Source organism: Leptinotarsa decemlineata, unplaced genomic scaffold (assembly GCF_025532065.1).
Source record: "Leptinotarsa decemlineata unplaced genomic scaffold, Ldec_3_MD MMD2_tig00000505_RagTag_RagTag, whole genome shotgun sequence".
NCBI lineage: Eukaryota > Metazoa > Arthropoda > Insecta > Coleoptera > Chrysomelidae > Leptinotarsa > Leptinotarsa decemlineata.
This window is the reverse complement of record NW_027412549.1, coordinates 8,951,577-8,977,492: the sequence shown is the minus strand read 5'-3', so window position 1 is coordinate 8,977,492 and position 25,916 is coordinate 8,951,577. Positions and strand designations below refer to the sequence as shown.

At 32.8% G+C, this 25,916-nt stretch overlaps 3 protein-coding genes across 3 annotated transcripts; all 3 read right to left on the bottom strand.

Annotated features, from left to right (window-relative positions):
- Nucleotides 1-464: 464 nt before the first annotated feature.
- Nucleotides 465-3,325, bottom strand: LOC111512960 (cuticle protein CP14.6-like). Its single transcript, XM_023169121.2, has 3 exons — nucleotides 3,186-3,325; nucleotides 2,638-2,774; nucleotides 465-723 (listed from the first exon to the last, which is right to left on the bottom strand). Exons 1-3 carry the CDS (start codon nucleotides 3,192-3,194, stop codon nucleotides 525-527), a joined length of 345 nt encoding a protein of 114 aa, XP_023024889.1. The 5' UTR covers nucleotides 3,195-3,325; the 3' UTR covers nucleotides 465-524.
- A 6,795-nt stretch (nucleotides 3,326-10,120) lies between these two features.
- Nucleotides 10,121-13,395, bottom strand: LOC141481762 (cuticle protein CP14.6-like). Its single transcript, XM_074173884.1, has 3 exons — nucleotides 13,243-13,395; nucleotides 12,694-12,830; nucleotides 10,121-10,370 (listed from the first exon to the last, which is right to left on the bottom strand). The coding sequence occupies exons 1-3, from the start codon at nucleotides 13,249-13,251 to the stop codon at nucleotides 10,172-10,174; spliced, it is 345 nt and encodes a 114-aa protein (XP_074029985.1). The 5' UTR covers nucleotides 13,252-13,395; the 3' UTR covers nucleotides 10,121-10,171.
- Nucleotides 13,396-20,882: 7,487 nt separating this feature from the next.
- On the bottom strand, nucleotides 20,883-23,917 carry LOC141479882 (cuticle protein CP14.6-like). The gene is made up of 3 exons (XM_074173882.1): nucleotides 23,768-23,917; nucleotides 23,397-23,533; nucleotides 20,883-21,141 (listed from the first exon to the last, which is right to left on the bottom strand). The coding sequence occupies exons 1-3, from the start codon at nucleotides 23,774-23,776 to the stop codon at nucleotides 20,943-20,945; spliced, it is 345 nt and encodes a 114-aa protein (XP_074029983.1). The 5' UTR covers nucleotides 23,777-23,917; the 3' UTR covers nucleotides 20,883-20,942.
- Between the last annotated feature and the right edge of the window lie 1,999 nt (nucleotides 23,918-25,916).

The window sequence follows — 25,916 nt, the reverse complement described above, 5'->3', positions numbered from 1 at the left end:
TGAGTATTCGTTCTCTTTCAGCACAGGGTTCATCAGTGATACTTTTTTCAAAATTTTTAGCTGTAGGTATTGCAAATCATTTTAGCTCATGAAGACAATTTATTATACTTTTTTATACTGGGTGAACCTTTTCTACACCTGCACGAAGTTCTTTATTGAAACTCTAATAGTCCCAACGCCGGTATATAGGCACTTGAATTAATGCTTTGATAGTTTTTTGCTGAGCAATCATATTCAACTTTCTGGTTGAATGTTTGATATTTTGACTGTGTGTTGTATCTATTTTCCTCAGAAGATTTTCTTTATTTCATAGTCATAGAATATTTTTGCCATTTTGTATCTGAATTTTTTTTATTGTCACTTTACTTTGCGGATTCCAATTATCACTGAATGTTATTATTCAAATTCTCCCGCATATAATTTACACAAAAATATTTTGCATTTTTATGAGAAAAATTACTAAGTATAGCTTGGGTTTTCATGTTTTATTTAACCTAAAATATAAATAGTATTTCTTTCAACTATTATGCAGATGGGGCAACTGGAAGATGGGCTCCTTGGGCTCTGAATCCGTCTTTGTCAGCAACGTAGACTACTTCATAGAGAACACCGTCAAGACCTGGGTAGCTGAATCGTCCTTGGACGGCGATGTGTTCCTCTTTGGTTCCTGCGTCGACAACCTCACCCCTTTCTTCTTTCACCTGTCCGTCACTGGTTTCGACACTAGGAAAGTCAGATATAGAATCAGTTTGGTTCAAAATGAGTATTGATAAAAAACATTTCATGGAGAAATCAAGTTTCTGCATCTTCAAAAGTATATGATGAAAACATTATTTTTGAACTATCACTGTAAAGAAGCAAATAGTATGTTAGTAAGGCATGCAATCATTTGAATGAATAAATTATTAAAAAATCTATATTTATTAGGATATATTGAATATCTTTCCAATTTTATACCTATACCATTTCGTTCATTATTTAGTGTAGCTCATGAGTGCTAGGTAATAACCAATAAGGGATGAATTCGTCCAAAAATATAGAAGTTGTTTCAATATTGATGGACTGGAACAAGCTGGAGAAGAAATATTTCAAGCATAAAGGATTGCTGCGATATTTGACTTCTTAAAACTGAATACAATCTTTTCCACATGTGTCTTGAGGTCAGGCTTATTAATGTCATCTTTATAGCCTCGTTATTCTTTGAAATTCAAGGATGTAGTCTTTTCGTGGGGAAAATGTCATTGCCTTTACCCTCAGACATTTTTTCAAGACAATTCAGAGGATCAGCCTAGCTCCACTGATATACCTGTTGAGTCGAAACAGCGCTGTTGAAGCTTAGCTTTGCAACTGATCGCCTTCAGGAGCCTCGTTCATCATTAATATTCGAGAATTGAGTATTCTGTTGATCCCATAGATGACATCCTCGTGGGCAAAGATGTAATTGATTTTTCTTTCAGACTTGTTCTTTTGGGGACAATTCAGTGGTTCAGCATAACAGCACTGATGGCACCTGGTCATCGCCTTCAATTTGATATTTATAAATTAGAGAGATGATTTATTGAAGCATGGTTGAAGGCAACTCAAATATAAACAAATATGAAAATGTTTATTCTTGAGTCCCCTTTCTAGAATTCAGCTATTATAAAATTTATTTTACAAGCTTATTGACATATTTGAGAAGACTCGCTCAGCGTGAAATCTCCAGAATGCCACAAATTGGACATTTATTCTGATTATAATTCCTCACTCCTTTGGATTGAGAACGTGGAGGATTGTTCCCCAATATATTTTCATTCCATAGGAAAAATGTACCTTACACATACTTATGCAACTGCAACATACTTATGCAACTGCAACAGTAATAGTTTTCAGCAAGCTCTGCCGCTACATCAAGTGCAAACAGTGTTAAATTACTCGGGTTAGTTGTCGATAGTACTCTCACTTGGACCTGTCATATTGACCAATTGAGTAAAAAATTATCTAGAACAATTTTTTTATTGCGTCAGTTGAGAAATATAACTAGTTTTGATACACCTTTTCCATTCTCACATTTGCTTTGGTGTTATACTCTGGGGCAACTCAACTGGGGCTGTAAAAATTTTTAAATTGCAGAAAAAAGCTTCCAGAATAATTACTAATTCTGGTTATATGGATCATTGTCTACCTCTGTTTTTGAAATTGAGAATAATGCATTATTTTTGTACAATGTTCTCATAGAAATTCATAACAAATCAACGTCATTAATCAAGCAATCAGACCTCCATGACTATGATACCAGACATTGTAACAAATTTCAGACAAACCGCTATCGTTCAAGTTAATCACAAACGAACACACTGAATTTCAACCTCAAAATTCAAAAAAACATTAAAAAATTATCTTTTGAGTTTTTGCTTCTATTCTGTCGAAGAATACGTGAATCATTTTAAATGTTTATAATGTCAACATACATACTCAATATTGGTCTTATATTTTTGTATTTGTGTTTCTCGTTGGTTTTTATATTTTAATTGTTGAAAAATTACTTTCATGCTATTTTTTGACTTGCTACAAACATTTTATTATGTAACATGGTGAAATAAATTATCTTACCTTATCTTATCTTATTGAAAAAAAAATGTTATTAAAGTAACTTACGCATAAGCATATGGACCAACACCAATGTTGTCACTGTCATAACGGACGATTATAGCATCTTTTGAAGCTCCGCTGGCTACCTTAACGGCTGGTGGGGCAGCTGCAGCTACTGCGATGACGACAAAGAAAAGGGCGATCTGAAAATGAATGAAGTAAAAATCAATTATGTGATAGAATCGGCCAATACTTGATGAAAATCCGTAAGAGATTTCCATAGGCCTGTTCATACGAACATGCGCGTGTCCATTTTCAATCAAAGCTTGCTTGGGAAAGCTATTGTATAGCGAAACGCGTGTCGCGGTTTCGTAAAATCCAAAGTAAATCTCATTTGTAAATTTTAATAGGGATTTTCAATGATGATAGATGCAATATTCCAAATTTTCGTCTTTACTATATTTTTTATTATATTCTAGTGGATAAAATGAGTCCATTTGAGAAACATTCAAGTGTTTGACAATCATCACTTTTATGTTGTTCGAAATCGACCCTTACTAAATGAAAAATAATACGTAATTGATTGTAAGAAAATATATTGACAAGCTACTCACCACTTTCATTTTGATGATGCTATTAGCAAAAGATGTGAGGATGAATCTGACTTTTCTAATTTATATGTTTCCTTATAATTTGGAATGTAGGTCCCCACCTAATTTTGACATTAGAATCAGAATGTATATTTGGATTCACTTCTGAAACATGATTGACCTTAGAAACTGGTTTGTTCAAACATGAGTTAGAAATACATCGATTGATTGAAAAAAGGATTGCAAATTATGTTTGTATTTTCTCAATGTAGGTACTAATGAAAAGATATAATAGTTCCAAATTCATTTTAAGTGATTGTCGTATTCACCAGAAATAATTTCAGATGATTGTGTAATGGAAGTGATGGAATGCACATTAAATGATAACTTTACTTTGATGTTCGAGGACACCTACTTTTTGTCGGCTTTTCTATTGAAAATGTTTCATATATTTTTGAAACAGTTGCATTTGACAAAATATAATTTTCGTTTAACTTTTGGGTTGGTACCTATTTGATTTTATAATTTTTAGATATACGTAATCGATGTTATATTTCGTACGGTATGATGCTTCATAGAACGGGTCAGTAAAGCGTTTTAAGAAAAAAAGTTCTTATGAACATATGTCAGAAATAGCTTCGTTGAAGTACAAAAAAATGCCGGTTACATTTGTTTGGAAGCAGTTGACAATTTTTCATGGTGCACTTCCTTAGTTCGGACTTCCATTGTCTAATATGATATGAAATGATTTAGAATTCCAGAAAGAATCAATAAAAATAAGAAGATCAGCTAAAAAAAAAAATTTAAAAATTTACAATAAAATAAAATACAAGTAATGATTGAAAATTGAACCAATAACAAGAAATGAAAATTAAAATCAAAAGATTTGAAGGCAAGTTACTTCACAACGTTTCTATTGTGGATAATAACAATCGAAACGTCGTGAAGTTACTTGGCTTGAAATTTTTTAATTTTTTATTTTTATTTCTTGTTAATTGTTCAATTTTCAATTGTTGCTTGTATTTCATTTCATTGAGAATTCAGTTTTTTACCTAATATAATAGTTATTTTTTAGCTAACCTTTTTAATTTTATTGATTCTTTCAGGGATTTCAAATCATTTTATATCACATTATACAATGAAACTCCAAACAAATGAAATAATATAATAATAAATAATAAGCTATATTGAAATCATTAGATCGAATGGAATCTCAGTGCGCACCACAGCCAGTAATATTGAGAAAAATAGTACGTCACTGCCTTGTTTCTTGTAGTTTTCCATTTTTTCAGATCAAGTTATTGAAAATAAAACCTTTCGATTTTTTTGTTTTCTTCATTTCTAGCTTCGTTTCGAGGTAAAAGCTATCCATGGACAACATGAAATGAAAACCGAAAGTAAAATACAAACAATCGATTTGTCATTCATTATCTGATGCCTTCAAAACTAGCTGGAGTATTCCTTATACCATTGTAATTGTCGATTATTCAATTCCTCAAGCCATTCACAGCTAGTACACAAGTTTTATAATCAAGGGCCTTAAAGTGATTCAATTAATGGAAATCTAGAGGATTCGTATCAGGACTGTGAGCTGGCCAATTTTGAAGTCCTGCACGTCCAATCCAGCGATTAGGATAGTTGATGTCGAGATGCTGATTAACAAAAACATTAAATTAAAACCCCGTCATGCTGACTATAATAAGTGCGGGTACTTCTTCTAACAAAATGGGTGAATGATCTCTCAAAAATTCGGCATAGAATTCACATGATTACCTTGCTGGTGAATTAACACTAGAAATATTATTCTCAGGTGATTTCGAAAGCGGGTTGATGAGTACTCAAGAGTCCTTGGCAATAATTCGTTATGAAAAACGAGTGAATGTCCATTTTTGAAAGTGAACATTTTGAACCTAGTGGCGTTACAGATTATAACTCAGTTGCTACCCAAATTGCCTCCCTGAACTGATTGAAGTCAAATCATTAACTAGTTATTGATGAAAGAAGTGTTCTAAGTTTGTTCTCTAAATTATATCTTGAGCTGCCACTGGACCTGATTATTTGCATCTAATCGAAGCTATTTCTTTAATAGAAATTAGCTCCTGATCATGCCCTCACAGTATTTCACCACATTGGGGAAACACCTTGTATGAGTTAATTATAAGTATAGGACATATGAATTTTCGAAATATAATATGAGATACTAGACCTTCTAAATTATGTACATCTTCATAGATGCAGTATTTTCATAGATAACTTCATAGAAAGCTAGTCAAACAACTACAACAAGCCTGTTTCAATAATTGGTTTGTACATTTTTTTCTGGGTGTTGATCATATTTGTTCAGACCTAGTTGAGATTGATGAAACCAGAGCCCAAAAACGATACCAGACACTGTAGTTTCGACACATTAGTGGTACTAGATCCCATAGACGGCGTTTTCGCCGTTCACTACTTAATTGAGGTTGTCAGCCCTTTTTCATTCAGATGCCCTCTGAACAGATGCCCTCAGAGCTGTTTTTTGGAGCAAACGGTCTCTATATGGTTCAGGGCTCGTATATGGATTGTTGGGCACGAACATCATTTTATAATATTCTTGTATAGAAGCTTTTCAAAAATGCTTTTGAATAATAGTTTGGACAAGTGTTATATCATATTTCATCGTTTGAATAGTTTTGATTTCAATAATATGAGACTAGCAAATGGAATAGGCTAATAAAAAACAAAGATCAAAACATATATTTATCTCTAACTTCCAGACCATTAGGGATGAGAAAATCTGAACTGAAAATTAGCATAAACCATCAAGATATAGAAAAATTCAAGTTAGCTGAACATTCGAGAGATGCAAATAATACTGAAATTTGGTCTTCTGAAATAAATCAACATTAATTATGGAGGGGTTAAATTTTAAGGACTTTGCAGAAAACTTGGTAACTGCTCTTCTTACAATCCAATGGTTGTTTGAATCATCTTTTAACTATCGTCTTGCAGATTAACCGTCATTCAAGTAATGGAACTGATCATTTAGGACTTCATAATTGAAGACATCATTACTGTTTTCAATGTATTGAGATACATGCGTCAAGTCTATTCAAACATATTCATGATAAGTATTTGTTCTTCTCGCATAATTTCGTAAGTATTCCTTGCGAATTGTCCATGTAGTTCCTCATTGGTAGATTCATAAAATACTCATCATGTTATTTCTTTACGAGGTTCATTTTATTGAATTTCTTTGAATTTTTATGCTCATTTCAAAAATCAATTTGCCATGTATTCCTTGCGATGTAAACTAATGTATTTGAATGAACATTGATGGTCAGATTCATATCTACTCAACTCACTTCAGGTATGTTCAATACCAAAGCTATTGGGAAACACGTATCACGGTTTCTTAAAATGTTTAGTGAAACTGTATAGATTCCATCACATATGTCAAAAGAGTGATTTTTGTTTGTAAGGGAGAACGATCTCTGTAAAATATTGGTTGATAACATTGATGTGAGTATTGGTAGAATAAATGGGACAAAAAAATATTTTTTTTACGTTTTCTTGCATCAATTTATTATGGCGAATTAGAAAAATATAATATTATGGTATATTGGTAATAACATTATGAATAATTTGCAACACTCCAGTTCAAAATCAAAATTTTCATTTTGTTTTATACTGATGAATTAACTTGAGTGGTGTTAGATATGACTGATGTTAGATATGACTAATGTTTTACACGTATATTTTCAAGTTTCAGATAAACAACCAATTAAAAAACCTTCATAGTTTCATAATGAAATCAAAGATATGTTCTTGTGTGAATTAACGATACTTATCTGTAGCTTTCAAAGTTTTCAATAGGTACGAATACCTGAGAAGTTATATATTTACCTTGGAGAAGATCATGTTTATTGAGAGACTAATTCATTTTTATAATCTGGAAGAACTTGAAGAAACGAAATGTGTAAAGCAATGAACGGTTGGGATTCTAAAAGAACAAAAAAATCCTGAATGGTTTTGCATGGGAACATCTGAAGTTGAAATTACAGTAGACTCATGTAATTAGTATAGTTCTTCAATCGTAAAGAAAAGCTTCATTAGGAATTGAACGTATACACTACATTTTAAAAAAATGGTTTGGGAAACAGAAGCTATCGAGTATCTTGCAACGTCAACAGATTTGAACCTCCTTTTTGTCTATGAAGACAACCCAATTGATACCATTTCACAGACCGTTCATTTCAGTTTACTTTTTATTCCGTTAGATTTTACCATGAAAATTCCAGTGTTATTTATTTTATCATACGAATTTTTGTGACATTTTTACTTCCAGATTTTATAACGGGTCTTCCAACAGGACAATTGATAATGGCTATCTTGTTGAAATAACATCTGTCAAATCAGTTGTCATTCACTCAGTCTGTTTTGCAAAATCACCATTGATGGATATACCATTCAACAACACGTGCAAATAATAAAATTATATTTTCCAAATGAGTATTCTGTTCGGGCAACGTATCGCGCGCTTTGCCCATTTTACGATCGCCATAATCGACCTACCGAGGGGACTATTCGCAATGTGGTGAATAAATTTGGGCCCACTGGTTCAGTGAAGATCGACCAACACCCATATATTGACGAAACGCAAGATATGCCGAAAACTTTGTCGCTGTCCGTGAGAGTGTGCAGGAGAATCCGAGGCAGTCGATTTCGTGCTGCTCACAAGAACTCAGCCTTTCCCAGACCACAACTTGGCGAATTTTGCGTTGTGACTTGTACAACATTCAACTGACCCAGGAACTGAAGGTGAACGACCATAGACGCTGAATGGACTCTGGAACAATTAATGAATCGAAGAGGTTTTGTATTGAAGTGTATAATATTTTAAAATTCTTGCAAAGCGCTTTCGACTTTCGACTTTTGTCGAAAGCGCTTTGCAAGAATTTTAAAATATTATACACTTTAATACAAAACCTCTTCGATTCATTAATTCAAATAAGTGTATTCAGCTTGAAATATTCAATATTTATTCAGTATATTCAGTATACATATAAATATAATGAATAGTAATGGAATTACAATGAATAAAGTACTAATCAATAAGTGATCTTTCGATATTTATAAACAAATAACAAGAGTATCATAAGATAATATATATGTATAAATAATACGAATTAAAATTAGGCAACGATCTATGTACCTATACAATGTTATTGGGTTATGAAATGATATGAAAAATTAATAAAAGTAGAGTTAAAAGTTACAATTGCGAGTTGAATTAGTGTATTGAGAGTTAAGAGTAACTACTAATATGTATGTATGAATCATATTAGATAAAAATAGACTAGGATCTGCGGTAACACATTGAAGTTTATGAAATGAGATGAAAGAAAAATATCATGTAGAATATCAGTGTATATATGAAATATAGCAAATAAAATATGAGTACTAGGCCAAATATAGATGCAATTGAATGAATTTGACTAGGTATAGTGAGATATTGATGTTTGTAATTGTGCGTCTATCTATTTTATTTAGCTGCTTCATGATTTAATTTCTATAAGATCGCTTATAAATTTTCTATCGCTTCCCAGAATATATTTGTTTCAATTCTCTTTCGAATTTAAATTTGTTTCTGTCAATTTTGATTGTATCAGGAATAATATCATATATGTTTTTTGCGATATATGAATATAACCTTTGGGATAACGATTTTTTCACTTGTGGTAGTGTTGCTAAGTTAATTCGGCGTGTGATATAATCGTGTGTGGGTCGTATAACAATTCAGGTTGAGTGCAATTTCACAATCATACAATAATAAAATAATTGCCTCATATCCATGACTTTGTATTGTTTATATAACAAGTCTGAGGAATATCTTGGATCTTCCATCATAATTGATTTGGGTAACCTTTTTTGTATTACTTCAAACGAACTTATAGGTATCGATGTTCAATTTTGTCACTATCCACATCTTTCTTCGAAACGGGTAGTCAAAAACGATCTATTTCTGAAGAGATATCTGAAATACACTTCTTTCCAGATATGAAGATATATGCTGATTCTTTGAACTTACGTCTCTTAGAGTGGGGTTCATTTGCAAACATCCTCATACAGTATCATTCAACTCGATGTTCGCCGTCTGATTTCAAAATGCGCTTCGACAATTTTGAGCCTCTTACTTGCCTGCTTCTTATATAATCTCAATGTTCATTCTCACGCACTTTCAATGGTCTTGAAAGTCCGCCAATATAACTTCCATGACAAGAACGAGGCATTTTATGAATGCAATGTTTTTTTTATTTCCAATTCGTCTTTACTTTCTCCAGGAATATAAGTTAGGTATGTTGTGGAAGGTGTCGGTGATTGTTGAGTCGCAAATTGTTGAATTGGTGATGTTGTTTGTAGTCAATTGGTTTTTAGTTAATTGTTCATTTTCAATTGGATTTATTGTTGAATCCACAAACAAATCTGAGTATTCGTTCTCTTCCAGCACAGGGTTCATCAGTGATACTTTTTTCAAAATTTGTAGCTGTAGGTATTGCAAATCGTTTTAGCTCATGAAGACAATTCATTATACTTTTTTTAGATTGGGTGAACCTTTCCTACAACTGCACGAAGTTCTTTATTGAAACTCTAATAGTCCCAACGCCGGTATATAAGCACTTCAAGTGCTTGAATTAATGCTTTAATAGTTTTTTGCTGAGCAATCATATTCAACTTGCTGGTTGAATGTTTGATATTTTGACTGTGTGTTGTATCTATTTGCCTCAGAAGATTCTCTTCATTTCATAGTCATATAATATTTTCCGATTTTCCGATTTTTTTTTATTGTCAATTCACTTTGCGGATTCCAATTATCACTGAATATTATTATTCAAATTCTCCCGCATATAATTCACACAAAAATATTTTGCTTTATGTACATTAGATTCATTCTTATGAGAAAAATTATTAAGTATAGCTTGGGTTTTCATGTTTTATTTAACCTAAAATTATAGTATTTCTTTCAACTATTATGCAGATGGGGCAACTGGAAGATGGGCTCCTTGGGCTCTGAATCCGTCTTTGTCAGCAACGTAGACTACTTCATAGAGAACACCGTCAAGACCTGGGTAACTGAATCGTCCTTGGACTGCGATGTGTTCCTCTTTGGTTCCTGCGTCGACAACTTCACCCCTTTCTTCTTTCACCTGTCCGTCACTGGTTTCGACACTAGGAAAATCAAAGTCAGATATAGAATCAGTTTGGTTCATAATAAGTATTGATAAAAAACAATTCATGGAGAAATCAGGTTTCTGCATCTTCAAAAGTATATGATGAAAAGATTATTTTTGAACTATCACTGTAAAGAAGCCAATAGTCTGTTATTAAGGCATGCAATCATTTGAATGAGTCAATTATTAAAAAAATCTTCATTTATTAGGGAAGTATTACAAATTATGAATAATTGAAATCATTCAAAATATTGAATATCTTTCCAATTTTATACCAATATCATTTCTTTCATTAGTTAGTGTAGCTTCTGGAAATCTAGTGAAATTTCAAGTAATTTTCAAATATTATTTCATGAGTGTTAGGTAATAACCAATAAGAGATCAATTCGTTCCTAAAATATAGATGTTGTTTCAATATTGATGGACTGGGACAAGCAGGAGAAGAAATATTTCAAGCATGAAGGATTGCTGCGATATTTGACTTCTTAAAACTGAATACAATCTTTTCCACATGTGTCTTGAGGTCAGGCTTATTAATGGCATCTTTATGGCCTCGTTTATCTTTGAAATTCAAGGATTCAGTCTTTTCGTGGGGAAAAATGTCATTGCATTCACTCTCAGGATTTTTTTTTCAAGACAATTCAGTGGATCAGCCTAGCACCACTGATATACCTGTTGAGCCGAAACAGCGCTGTTGAAGCTTAGCTTTGCAACTGATCGCCTTCAGGAGCCTCGTTTATCTTTAATATTCGAGAACTGAGTATTCTGTTGATCCCATAGATGACATACTCGTATGGAAAGATGTAATTGATTTTTCTTTCAGGCTTGTTCTTTTGCGGACAATTCAGTCGTTCAGCATAACAGCACTGCTGGCACCTGGTCATCGCCTTCACTTTGATATTTATAAATGAGAGAGATGATTTATTGAAGCATGGTTGAAGGCAACTCAAATATAAACAAATATGAAAATGTTTATTCTTGAGTCCTCTTTCTACAATTCAGCTATTATAAAATTTATTTTACAAGCTTATTGACATATTTGAGAAGACTCGCTCGGCGTGAAATCTCCATAATGCCACAAATTGGACATTTATTCTGAATATAAATCCTCACTCGTTTGGGTTGAGAAAGAGGAGGATTGTTCCCCAATATATTTTCATTCCATAGGAAAAATGTACCTTACACATACTTATGCAACTGTCATCTCATGTGGAAAAGTATCACTTTCGTGAATGCTATGCGTATCACTATAGTGCCACTATAGTCCACTATAGACCACTTCTATTCATAATTTACGTGTATGACATTAGTAACTTCATGCATCCATATAAATCTGTTTTGCTTCCCGATGACACTACATTTATTTACTCTGACAAAAATTCTATTAAACTATCTAGAATATCAAAGAAAGTCAATGAGAAGGCGGAGAGTTGGTTCGTGACAAATCGACTCAAACTGAATACAGACAAAACGCAACAATTACAGTTTTCAGCAAGCTCTGCCGCTACATCAAGTGCAAACAGTGTTAAACCACTCGGGTTAGTTGTCGATAGTACCTCTCACTTGGACCTATCATATTGACCAATTGAGTAAAAAATTATCTAGAACATTTTTTTTGCGTCAGTTGAGAAATATAACTAGTTTCGATACACTGAAAATAACATATTTCTCCCTCTTTCCATTCTCACATTTGCTTTGGTGTTATTCTTTGGGGCAACTCAACTGGGGCTGTAAAAATTTTTAAATTGCAGAAAAAAGCTCACAGAATAATTAATAATTCTGGTTATAGGGATCTTTGTCTACCTCTGTTTTTCAAATTGAGAATAATGCATTATTTTTGTACAATGTTCTCATAGAAATTCATAACAAAACAACGTCATTAATCAAGCAATCAGACCTCCATGACTATGATACCAGACATTGTAACAAATTTCAGACAAACCGCTATCGTTTAAGTAAATCACAAACGAACACACTGAATTTCAACCCTTAACAACTAACTTCTCGATAGTTTCAAAATTCTTAGTATGTCAAAATTCAAAAAGAACAATAAAAAATTATATTTTGTGTTTTTGCTTCTATTCTGTCGAAGAATACGTGAATCATTTTAAATGTTTACAATGTCAACATACATACTCAATTTAATTCTTATATTTTTGTATTTGTGTTTCTCGTTTGTTTTTATAATATTATGATTGTGAAAAAATTACTTTCATGCTAATTTTTGACTTGCTACAAACATTTTATTATGTAACGTGGTGAAATAAATTATCTTAACTCATCTTATCTTATTGAAAAAAATTGTTATTAAAGTAACTTACGCATAAGCATATGGACCAACACCAATGTTGTCACTGTCATAACGGACGATTATAGCATCTTTTGAAGCTCCGCTGGCTACCTTAATGGCTGGTGGGGCAGCTGCAGCTACTGCGATGACGACAAAGAAAAGGGCGATCTGAAAATGAATGAAGTAAAAATTAATTATGTGATAGAATCGGCCAATACTTGATGAAAATCCGTAAGAGATTTTCATAGGCCTGTTCATACGAACATGCGCGTGTCCATTTTCAATCAAAGCTTGCTTGGGTAAGTTATTGTATAGCGAAACACGTGTCGCGGTTTCGTAAAATCCAAAGTGAATCTAATTAGTGAATTTTAATAGGGATTTTCAATGATGATAGATGCTATATTTCAAATTTCCGTCTTTACTATATTTTTTCTTATATTCTAGTGGATGAAATGAGTCCATTTGACAAACATTCAAGGGTTTGACAATCATCACTTTTATGTTGTTCAGAATCGACACTTACTAAATGAAAAATAATACGTAATTGATTGTAAGAAAATATATTCACAATGCTACTCACCACTTTCATTTTGATGATACTATTAGCAAAAGATGTGAGGATGAATCTGACTTTTCTAATTTATATGTTTCCTTAGAATTTGGAATGTTGGTCCCCACCTAATTTTGACATTAGAATCAGGTAGAAGAATGTATATTTGGATTCACTTCTGAAACATGATTGACCTTAGAAACTGGTTTGTTCAAACATGAGTTAGAAATACATCGATTGATTGAAAAAATGATTGCATATTATGTTTGTATTTTCTCAGTGTAGGTACTAATGAAGAGATATTATAGTTCCAAATTCATTTCAAGAAATTGCCGAAATAGAAAATTGCAGAAATAATTTCAGATGATTGTTTAATGGAAGTGATGGAATGCACATTAAATGATAACTTCACTTTGATGTTCGAATACACCTAATTTTTGTCGGTATTTCTATTGTTTCATATATTTTTGAAACAGTTGCATTAGACAAAATATAACTCTTGTTTAACTTTCGGATTGGTACCTATTTGATTTCATCATTTTTAGATATATGTAATCGATGTTATATATTTCGTATACAAGTACGGTATGATGCTTCATCCCTGCATGTCGTCTTTCATTTCAAACAGGCTGGAGCCTAGCTCCCTTACCCTTTGGACTGATGTTTGCCAGAAGGACAAACGGGTCATAACTGATGGGGAGTGTTGATGGTATGGCGGCATGAATGTCCTCAGACATCAGTGCCGCCCTTCACGGTGTACCCCTACCTGGCTGGGGTGGGTTGAATGAAACATTTGTTCATCTCTTTAACGGACGTCATTCGACAGAGTGTCTTCTTTATCGGAGGGGTCGTCTACAGTATAATCCATAGCTTCCCTGACTAATATGTTGCTTCATAGAGCGAGTCGGTAAAGCGTTTTTAAGAAAAAAAAAGTTCTTACGAACATATGTCCGAAGTAGCTTTGTTGAAGTACAAAAAATGCCGTTTACATTTGTTTGAAGGCGGTTGACAATGTTTCATGGTGCATTTCCTCAGTTCGGACTTCCATTGTCTAATCTAATAAATAAAAATGGATTTTTGTTGGTTGGTTGTTTGGTTGGTTGGTTGGTAAATGATAAACTTCTAAATCGCTCAACCGATCGTGATGACATGTATAGGTAACTTTTCATAGAATAGGTTTTCAGGCTATCAGTTTTTCTGTAACTGGCCACTAGATGAAGCTGTAAAACATTTTTTTGAAAGCTCTGTTTTATAACGCTGATTCTGATTCTGTCAAAACATTGAAACAGCAGCGATACAACAACATAGTACTACTTAGTACTACAACTACCAAATTCTACTTGGGCAACAACTAGTATGATATAAAATGATTTAGAATCCCTGAAAGAATCAATGAAATTAAAAATATCAGCTGAAAAAAATTTACAATGAAACAAAATACAAGCAACGATTGAAAATTGAGCCAATAACAAGAAATGAAAATTAAAATCAAAAGATTTGAAGGCAAGTTACTTCACAACGTTTCGATTATGGATACTAACAATCGAAACGTTACTTGGCTAGAAATTTTTCAATTTTAATTTTCATTTCTTGTTGATTGTTCAATTTTCAATTGTTGCTTGTATTTAATTTCATTGTGAATTCAGTTTTTTTACCTAATATAATTGTTATTTTTTTAGCTAATATTTTCAATTTTATATATTCTTTGAGGGATTTCAAATCTTTTTATATCATATTATACAATGGAACTCCAAACTAATGAAATGATTTGGAACAGCTATCAGAAGGAATAAGCCATATTGAAATCATTAGATCGAATGGAATCTCAGTGCGCACCACAGCCAGTAATATTGAGAAAAATAGTACGTCACTGCCTTGTTTCTTGTAGTTATTCATGTTTTTCAGATCAAGTTATTGAAAATAAAACCTTTCGATTTTTTGTTTTCTTCATTTCTAGCTTCGTTTCAAGAATAAAATCAATTTAACTCTTTCTAAAAGCTATCCATGACAACATGAAATGAAAACCGAGAGTAAAATACAAACAATCGATTTGTCATTGATTTTCTGATGCCTTCAAAAATACCTGGAGTATTCCTTATACCATTGCAATTGTCGATGATTCAATTCCTCAATCCATTCATAGCTAGTACACAAGTTTTATAATCAAGAGCCTTTGAGTGACTCAATGAATAAAAATCTAGAGAATTTGTATCAGGACTGTGAGCTGGCCAATTTTGAAGTCCTGCATGTCCAATCCAGCGATTAGGATAGTTGATGTCGAGATGCTGATTAGCAAAAACATTAAATTGGAATCCCGTCGTGCTGACTCTGATAAGTGCGGGTACTTCTTCTAACAAAATGGGTGGATGATCTCGCAAAAATTCGGCATAGAATTCACCTGTTTACCTTGCTGGTAAATTAACACTAGAAATATTATTCTCAGCTGATCTCGAAAGCGGGTTGATGAGTACTCAAGAGGACTTAGCAATAATTCGTTATAAAAAACGAGTGAATGTCCATTTTTGAAAGTGAACATTTTGAATCCAGTGGCGTTACAGATTATAACTCAGTTGCTACCCAAATTGCATCCCTGAACTGATTGAAGTCAAATCATTAACTAGTTATTGATAAAAGAAGTGAAAAATTTCAGGTTTTCTTGTTTTAAGTTTGTTGTCTAAATTGTATCTTGAGCTGCCACTGGACCTAATTATTTGTATCTAATCAAAGCTATTTCTGTAATAGAAATTAGCTCCTGATCATGCCCTCACAGTATTTCACTACATTGGGGAAACACCCTGTATGAGTTAATTATAGGTATAGGACATATGAATTTTTGAAAATATAATACGAGATACTAGACCTTCTAAATTCTGTGCATCTTCATAGATGCAGTATTTTCATAGATAACTTCATAGAAAGGTTTGTACAGTTTTTTCGGGGTGTTGATCATATTTGTTCAGACCTAGTTGAGATTGATGAAACCAGAGCCCAAAAACGATACCAGACACTGTAGTTTCGACACATTAGTGGTGCTAGATCCCATAGACGGCGTTTTCGCCGTTCACTACTTAGTTGAGGTTGTCAGCCCTTTTTCATTCAGATGCCCTCTGAACAGATGCCCTCAGAGCTGTTTTTCGGAGCAAACGGTCTCTATATGGTTCAGGGCTCGTATATGGATTGTCGGGCACATACATCATTTTATAATATTCTTGTATAGAAGCTTTTCAAAGATACTTTTGAATAATAGTTTGGGCAAGTGTTATCATATTTCATCGTTTGAATAGTTTTGATTTCAATAATATGATATTAGCAGACGAAATAGGCTAATAAAAAACAAAGATCAAAACATATGTTCATCTCTAACTTCCAGACCATTGAGGATGAGAAAATCTGAACTGAAAATTAGCATGAACCATCAAGATATAGAAAAATTCAAGTTAGCTGAACATTCGAGAGATGCAAATAATACTGAAATTTGGTCTTCTGAACTAAAACAACAATAATTATGGAGGGGTTGAATTTTAAGGACTTCGCGGAAAACTTCGTAACTGCTCTTCTTACAATCCAATGGTTGTTTGATTCATCTTTTAACTATCGTCTTGCGGGTTAACCGTCTTTTAAGTAATGGAACTGATCATTTAAGACTTCATGATTAAAGACATCATTACTGTTTTCAATATATTGAGATACATGCGTCAAGTCTATTCAAACATATTCATGACAAGTATTTGTTCTTCTCGCATAATTTCATAAGTATTCGTTGCGAATTGTCCATGTAGTTCCACATTGGTAGATTCATAAAATACTCATGATGTTATGTCTTTACGAGGCTCATTTTATTGAATTTCTTTAAATTTGTTATACTCATTTCAAAAATCAATCTGCCATGTATTCCCTTGCGATGTAAACTAATGTATTTAAATGAACATTGATTGTCAGATTCATATCTACTCAACTCACTTCAGGTATGTTCAATACCAAAGCTATTGGGAAACACCTATCACGGTTTCTTAAAATGTTTAGTGAAACTGAATAGGTTCCATCACATATGTCAAAAGAGCGATATTTGTTTGTAAGGGAGAACGATCTCTGTAAAATATTGGTTGATAACATTGATGTGAGTATTGGTAGAATAAATGAGACAAAAAAATATTCTTTTTACGTTTTCTTGCATCAATTTATTATGGCGAATTAGAAAAATATAATATTATGGTATATTGGTAATAACATTATGAATAATTTGCAACACTCCAGTTCAAAATCAAAATTTTCATTTTGTTTTATACTGATGAATTAACTTGAGTGGTGTTAGATATGACAAATGTTTTACACGTATATTTTCAAGTTTTAGATAAACCTTCATAGTTCCATGAAATCAAAGATATGTTCTTGTGTGAATTAACGATACTTATCTGTAGCTTCTAAAGTTCTCAATAGGTACGAATACCTGAGAAGTTATATATTTACCTTGAAGAAGATCAGGTTTATTGAGACTGATACATTTTTATAATCTGGAAGAACTTGAAGAAACAAAATGTGTAAAGCAATGAACGGTTGGGATTCTAAAAGAACAAAAAAATCCTGAATAGTCTTGCATGGAAACATCTGAAGTTGAAATTACAGTACTCTCATGTAATTAGTATAGTTCTTCAATCGTAAAGAAAATATTCATTAGGAATTGAACGTATACACTACATTTGAATTTAAAAAAAATGGTTTGTGAAACAGAAGCAGAGTATCTTGCAACGTCAATAGATTTGAACTTCTTTTTTGTCTATGAAGTCAACCCAATTGATACCATTTCACAGACCGTTTATTTCAGTTTACTTTTTAATCTGTTAGATTTTACCATGAAAATTTCAGTGTTATTTATTTTATCATATGAATTTTTATGACATTTCTACTTTCAGATTTTCCTAATGGGTATTCTGTTCGGGCAACGTAGCGCGCGCTATGCCCATTTTACGATCGCCATAATCGACCTACCGAGGACACTATTCGCAATGTGGTGAATAAATTTGGGCCCACTGGTTCAGTGAAGATCGACCAACACCCGTATATTGATGAAACGCAAGATATGCTGAAAACTTTGTCGCTATCTGTGAGAGTGTGCAGGAGAATCCGAGGCAGTCGATTTCGTGCCGCTCACAAGAACTCAGCCTTTCGCAGACCACAATTTTGCGTTGTGACTTGTACAACATTCAACTGACCCAGGAACTGAAGGTGAACGACCATAGACAACGACGTGCGTTGGCTGAATGGTCTCTGGAACAATTGACAACTGATGTATAAGGTTGAAAATGTCATTATTGGACGAAACTGCAGTAACGGTAATTACAATTAAAAGTGGTAAAAAACATAGAAAGTTTCAATTCTCTTCTCTTCATTATGATTTCCTAGCACGTAGTAATGGCTACATCCATCAATTAATTAATTAACAGTTAAATTCAAATATATCTAAAATTGAATAACTTGTCGTTATTTCGTCGTATATTTTGTCAGATTCAAAGTCATTACAGAATGTTTATTTTCAATCAATTGTACTTATGATTTACTATATGATGTTTTCTATGCTAAGTGTAAGAAGATGTACATTTATACAGCAACTGTTACGTGTAGAATCTTCTTGTAAATCAGACGACCAATATGACCTACTCGATTTCAGTTAGCTATTCCAAAACAATGTCAAATATTGTTCCTTTTGCAGTTTATTTTATAGTATAATGTGGCGTAACAATATATTCAAGTCTACCCGAAGTATTTTGCAGTTACGTCACTTATTTGATTCAATGAAAAACTATCAGTAAAGGAATGTACCTCAGTTGGTAACAAAAATAAAGGGATATATTGACTGAGGGCTTTATGTCTCTGAAACTTCTGAACAATTTCGTCTAGTTGAGACTTTCTGAAACAAAATTGTAATTTTTCATCGTCTTCTTCGTTGGGTTTTTTCACCTTCCATCTTTTGACAAAATCAAGAACTCCATAAAGGTATATGAAAGAGAAGCGTTTCCATCTCAATAAGTTACTGCATAAGAAATAATGCAGATACTTATCTTAACGTTTCGGGGGCTAAAATCTGCCTTGTTCTTCAGAATTGAAAATCGAATGAATCTTGAAGTTTTCTCTTTACCTCTTTTTATTTTCAAAATGTATTCGATAGATCTCAAGGAAGTTTTGAAATTATAAATATATCAATGTTGTTGATTGTTGAAATATTCGATATATAGAACTTTATTCAGTACATTCAGTACACATATAAATATAATGAATAGTAATGGAATTACAATGAATAAAGTAGTAATCGATAAGTGATCTTTCGATATTTATAAACAAATAACGAGAGTATTATAAGAGAATATATAAGTATAAATAATATCAAATAAAATTAGACAACGATCTATGTAACTATAAAATGTTATTGGGGTTATGAAATGATATGAAAAATTAATAAAAATAGAGTTGAAAGTTACAATTGCGAGTTGAATTTGTGTATTGTGAGTTAAGAGTAACTACTAATATGTATATATAAATCATATTAGATAAAAATAGACTAGGATCTGAGGTAACACATTGAAGTTTATCAAATGAGATGAAAAAAAATATCATGTAGGATATCAGAGTATATATGAAATATAGCAAATAAAATATGAGTATCGATGTTCAAATTCGCCACTATCCACATCTTTCTTCGAAACGGGTAGTCAAAAACGATCTATTTCTGAAGAGATATCTGAAATACACTTCTCTCCAGATATGAAGATATATGCTGATTCTTTGAACTTACGTCTCTTAGAGTGGGGTTCATTTGCAAACATCCTCATCCAGTATCATTCAACTCGATGTTCGCCGTCTGATTTCAAAATGTGCTCCGACAATTTTGAGCCTCTTACTTGCCTGCTTCTGATATAATTTCAATGTTTATTCTTACGCACTTTCAATGGTCTTGAAAGTTCGCCAATATAACTTTCATGATAAGAACGAGGTATTTTATGAATGCAATGTTTTTTCTATTTCCAATTCGTTTTTACTATCTCCAGGAATATAAGTTACGTCTGTTATGGAGGGTGTCGGTGATTGTTGAGTAGCAAATTGTTGAATTGGTGATGTTGTTTGTAGTCAATTGGTTTTTAGTCAACTGTTCGTTTTCAATTGGATTTATTGTTGAATCCACAAACAAATCTGAGTATTCGTTCTCTTTCAGCACAGGGGTCATCAGTGATAATTTTTTTAAAATTTTTAGCTGGAGGTATTGCAAATCGTTTTAGCTCATGAAGGAAGACAATTAATTATACGTTTTTAAGACTGGGTGAACCTTTTCTACACCTGCACGAAGTATTTTATTGAAACTCTAATAGTCCTAACGCCAGTATATAGGCACTTGAATTAATGCTTGAATAGTTTTTTGCTGAGCAATCATATTTAACTTGCTGGTTGAACGTTTGATATTTTTACTGAGTGTTGAATCTATTTTCCTCAGACGATTTTCTCAATTTCATAGACATAGAATATTTTTGTCATTTTGTATATGAATTTTTTTTATTTTCACTTTACTTTGCGGATTCCAATTATCACTGAATGTTATTATTCAAATTCTCCCACATATAATTTACACAAAAATATTTTGCTTTATGTACATTAGATTCATTCTTATGGGAAAAATTACTAAGTATAGCTTGGGTTTTCATGTTTTATTTAACCTAAAATATAAATAGTATTTCTTTCAACTATTATGCAGATGGGGCAACTGGAAGATGGGCTCCTTGGGCTCTGAATCCGTCTTTGTCAGCAACGTAGACTACTTCATAGAGAACACCGTCAAGACCTGGGTAGCTGAATCGTCCTTGGACTGCGATGTGTTCCTCTTTGGTTCCTGCGTCGACAACTTCACCCCTTTCTTCTTTTACCTGTCCGTCACTGGTTTCGACACTGGGAAAATCAAAGTCATATATAAAATCAGTTTGGTTCATAATGAGTATTGATAAAAAAAATTTCATGGAGAAATCAAGTTTCTGCATCTTCAAAAGTTTATGCTGAAAACATTATTTTTGATCTATCACTGTAAAGAAGCCAATAGTATGTTATTAAGGCATGCAATCATTTGAATGAATAAATTATTAAAAAATCTATATTTATTAGGGAAGTATTACAAATTATGAATAATTGAAATTATTGAAAATATTGAATATCTTTCCAATTTTATACCAATACCCTTTGTTTCATTATTTAGTGTAACTTCTGAAAATTTAGTGAAATTTCTAGTAATTTTCTAGTATTATTTCATGAGTGTTAGGTAATAACCAATTAGAGATCAATTCGTTCCTAAAATATAGATGTTGTTTCAATATTGATGGAGTGGGACAAGCAGGAGGAGAAATATTTCAAGCATAAAGGATTGCTGCGATATTTGACTTATTAAAACTGAATACAATCTTTTCCACATGTGTCTTGAGGTCAGGCTCATTAATGGAATCTTTATAGCCTCGTTTATCTTTGAAATTCAAGGATTCGGTCTTTTCGTGGGAAAAAATGTTATTGCCTTCACTCAAGATTTTTTTTCAAGACAATTCAAAGGATCAGCCTAGCACCACTGATATACCTGTTGAGTCGAAACAGCACTGTTGAAGCTTAGCTTTGCAACTGATCGCCTTCAGGAGCCTCGTTCATCTTTGAAATTCGAGAATTGAGTATTCTGTTGATCCCATAGATGACATCCTCGTGGGGATGATTTTTCTTTCAGGCTTGTTCTTTTGGGGACAATTCAGTGGTTCAGCATAACAGCACTGATGGCACCTGGTCATCGCCTTCACTTTGATTTTTATAAAGGAGAGAGATGATTTATTGAAGCATGGTTGAAAGTAACTCAAATATAAACAAATGTAAAAATGTTTATTCTTGAGTCCCCTTTCTAGAATTCAGCTATTATAAAATTTATTTTACATGCTCATTGACATATTTGAGAAGACTCGCTCAGCGTGAAATCTCCATAATGCCACAAATTGGACATTTATTTTGTATATAATTCCTCACTCGTTTGGGTTGAGAACGTGGAGGATTGTTCCCCACTATATTTTCATTCCATAGGAAAAATGTACCTTACACATACTTATGCAACTGCCATCTCATTTGGAAAAGTATCACTTTCGTGAATGCTACGCGGATCACTATAGTCCTACTATAGTCCACTATAGACCACTTTTATTCATAATTTACGTGTATGACATTAGTGACTTCATGAATCCTATGAATCTGTTTTGTTTCCCGATGACACTACATTTATTTACTCTGACAAAAATTCTATTGAACTATCTAGAATATCAAAGAAAGTCGATGAGAAGGCGGAAAGTTGGTTCGTGACAAATCGACTCAAACTGAATACAGACAAAACGCAACAGTTACAGTTTTCAGTAAGCTCTGCCGCTACATCACGTACAAACAGTGTTGAATTACTCGGGTTAGTTGTCGATAGTACTCTCAATTGAGTAAAAAATTATGTAGAACTATGTTTTTATTGCGTTAGTTGAGAAATATAACTAGTTTCGATACACTGAAAATAACATATTTCTCCCTCTTCCATTCTCACATTTGCTTTGGTGTTATACTCTGGGGCAACTCAACTGGGGTTGTGAAATTTTTTAAATTGCAGAAAAGAGCTCCCAAAATAATTACTAATTCTGGTTATGGGGATCATTGTCTACCTCTGTTTTTGAAATTGAGAATAATGCATTATTTTTGTACAATGTTCTCATAGAAATTCATAACAAAACAACGTCATTAATGAAGCAATCAGACCTTCATGACTATGATACCAGACATTGTAACAAATTTTAGACAAACCGCTACTGAATTTCAACCTCTACAACTATCTTCCCGATAGTTTCAGAATTTTTAGTATGTCAAAATTCAAAAAAACAATAAAAAATTATCTTTTGAGTTTTTGCTTTTATTCTGTCGAAGAATACGTGAATCATTTTAAATGTTTATAATGTCAACATACATACTCAATTTTGTTCTTATAATTTTGTATTTGTGTTTCTCGTTTGTTTTTATAATATTATGATTGTTAAAAAATTACTTTCATGCTATTTTTTGACTTGCTACAAACATTTTATTATGTAACGTGATGAAATAAATCATCTTACCTTATATTATCTAATTGAATTTTTTTTATTAAAGTAACTTACGCATAAGCATATGGACCAACACCAATGTTGTCACTGTCATAACGGACGATTATAGCATCTTTTGAAGCTCCGCTGGCTACCTTAACGGCTGGTGGGGCAGCTGCAGCTACTGCGATGACGACAAAGAAAAGGGCGATCTGAAAATGAATAAAGTAAAAATCAATAGGGATTATCAATGATGATAGATGCAATATTCCAAATTTTCGTCTTTACTATATTTTTTCTTATATTCTAGTGGATAAAATGAGTCCATTTGAGAAACATTCAAGTGTTTGACAATCATCACTTTTATGTTGTTCGAAATCGACCCTTACTAAATGAAAAATAATACGTAATTGATTGTAAGAAAATATATTTACAATGCTACTCACCACTTTCATTTTGATGATGCTAGTAGCAAAAGATGTGAGGATAAATCTGACTTTTCTAATTTATACGTTTCCTTAGAATTTCGAATGTAGGTCCCCACCAAAGTTTGACATTACAATCAGGTAGAAGAATGTATATTTGAATTCACTTCTGAAACATGATTGACCTTAGAAACTGGTTTGTTCAAAGATGATTTAGAAATACATCGATTGATTGAAAAAAAGATTGCAAATTATGTTTGTATTTTCTCAATGTAGGTAATTTCAATTGTTATTTCTTGTTAATTGTTCAATTCTCAATTGTTGCTTGTATTTCATTTCATTTGGAACTCCAAACTAATGAAATGATTTGGAACAGCTAAATTATATTGAAATCAGTAGACCGAATGGAATCTCAGTGCGCACCACAGCCAGTAATTGAGAAAAATAGTACATCACTGCCTTGTTTCTTGTAGTTTTTCATTTTTTTCAGATCAAGTTATTGAAAATAAAACCTTTCGATTTTTTGTTTTCTTCATTTCTAGCTTCGTTTCGAGGAAAAAGTCAATTTAACTCTTCCTAAAAGCTATCCATGGACAACATGAAATGAAAACCGAAAGTAAAATACAAACAATCGATTTGTCATTCATTTTCTGATGCATTCAAAAATACCTGGAGTATTCCTTATACCATTGCAATTGTCGATTATTCAATTCCTCAATCCATTCACAGCTAGTACTCAAGTTTTATAATCAAGAGACTCTAAGTGACTCAATGAATGGGAATCTAGAGGATTCGTATCATGAATGTGAGCTGGCCAATTTTGAAGTCCTGCACGCCCAATCCAGCGATTAGGATAGTTGATGTCGAGATGCTGATTAGCAAAAACGTTAAATTGAAACCCCGTCGTGCTGACTCTAATAAGTGCGGGTACACCTGTTTACCTTGCTGGTGAATTAACACTAGAAATATTATTCTCAGCTGATCTCGAAAGCGGGTTGATGAGTACTCAAGAGTCCTTGGCAATAATTCGTTATGAAAAACGAGTGAATGTCCATTTTTGAAAGTGAACATTTTGAACCCAGTGGCGTTACAGATTATAACTCAGTTGCTACCCAAATTGCCTCCCTGAACTGATGAAGTCAAATCATTAACTAGTTATTAATGGAAGAAATGAAAAAATTTTAGTTTTTCTCGTTTTAAGTTTGTTGTCTAAATTGTATCTTGAGCTGCTACTGGACCTAATTATTTACATCTAATCGAAGCTATTTCTTTAATAGAAATTAGCTCCTGATCATGCACTCACAGTATTTCACCACATTGGGGAAACACCTTGTATGAGTTAATTATAGGTATAGGACATTAGAATTCTTGAAAATATAATACGAGATACTAGACCTTCTAAATTCTGTGCATCTTCATAGATGCAATATTTTCATAGGTAACTTCATAGAAAGCTAGTCCAACAACTACAACAAGCCTGTTTCATATATTGGTTAGTACATTTTTTTCTGGATGTTGATCATATTTGTTCAGACCTAGTTGAGATTGATGAAACCAGAGCCCAAAAACGATACCAGACACTGTAGTTTCGACACATTCGTGGTGCTAGATCCCATAGACGGCGTTTTCGCCGTTCACTACTTAGTTGAGGTTGTCAGCCCTTTTTCATTCAGATGCCCTCTGAACAGATGCCCTCAGAGCTGTTTTTCGTAGCAAACGGTCCCTATATGGTTCGAGGCTCGTATATGGATTGTTGGCTACTACAAACATCATTTTATAATATTCTTGTATTGAAGCTATTCAAAAATACTTTTGAATAATAGTTTGGGCAAGTGTTATCATATTTCACCGTTTGAATAGTTTTGATTTCAATAATATGAGATTAGCGAATGAAATAGGCTAATGAAAAACAAAGATCAAAACATATGTTAATCTCTAACTTCCAGACCATTAAGGATGAGAAAATCTGAACTAAAAATTAGCATGAACCATCAAGATATAGAAAAATTCAAGTAAGCTGAACATTCGAGACATGCAAATAATACTGAAATTTTGTCTTCTGAACTAAATCAACAATAATTATGGAGGGGTTGAATTTTAAGGACTTTGCAGGAAACTTGGTAACTGCTCTTCTTACAATCCAATGGTTGTCTGATACATCTTTTAACTA

Coding starts and splice junctions, on each gene's coding strand:
- LOC111512960 (XM_023169121.2), bottom strand. Junction 724..2,637: donor GTTGGTCCATATGCTTATGC/GTAAGTTACTTT, acceptor TGACTTTCCTAG/TGTCGAAACCAGTGACGGAC.
- LOC141479882 (XM_074173882.1), bottom strand. Junction 21,142..23,396: donor GTTGGTCCATATGCTTATGC/GTAAGTTACTTT, acceptor TGATTTTCCCAG/TGTCGAAACCAGTGACGGAC.
- LOC141481762 (XM_074173884.1), bottom strand. Junction 10,371..12,693: donor GTTGGTCCATATGCTTATGC/GTAAGTTACTTT, acceptor TGATTTTCCTAG/TGTCGAAACCAGTGACGGAC.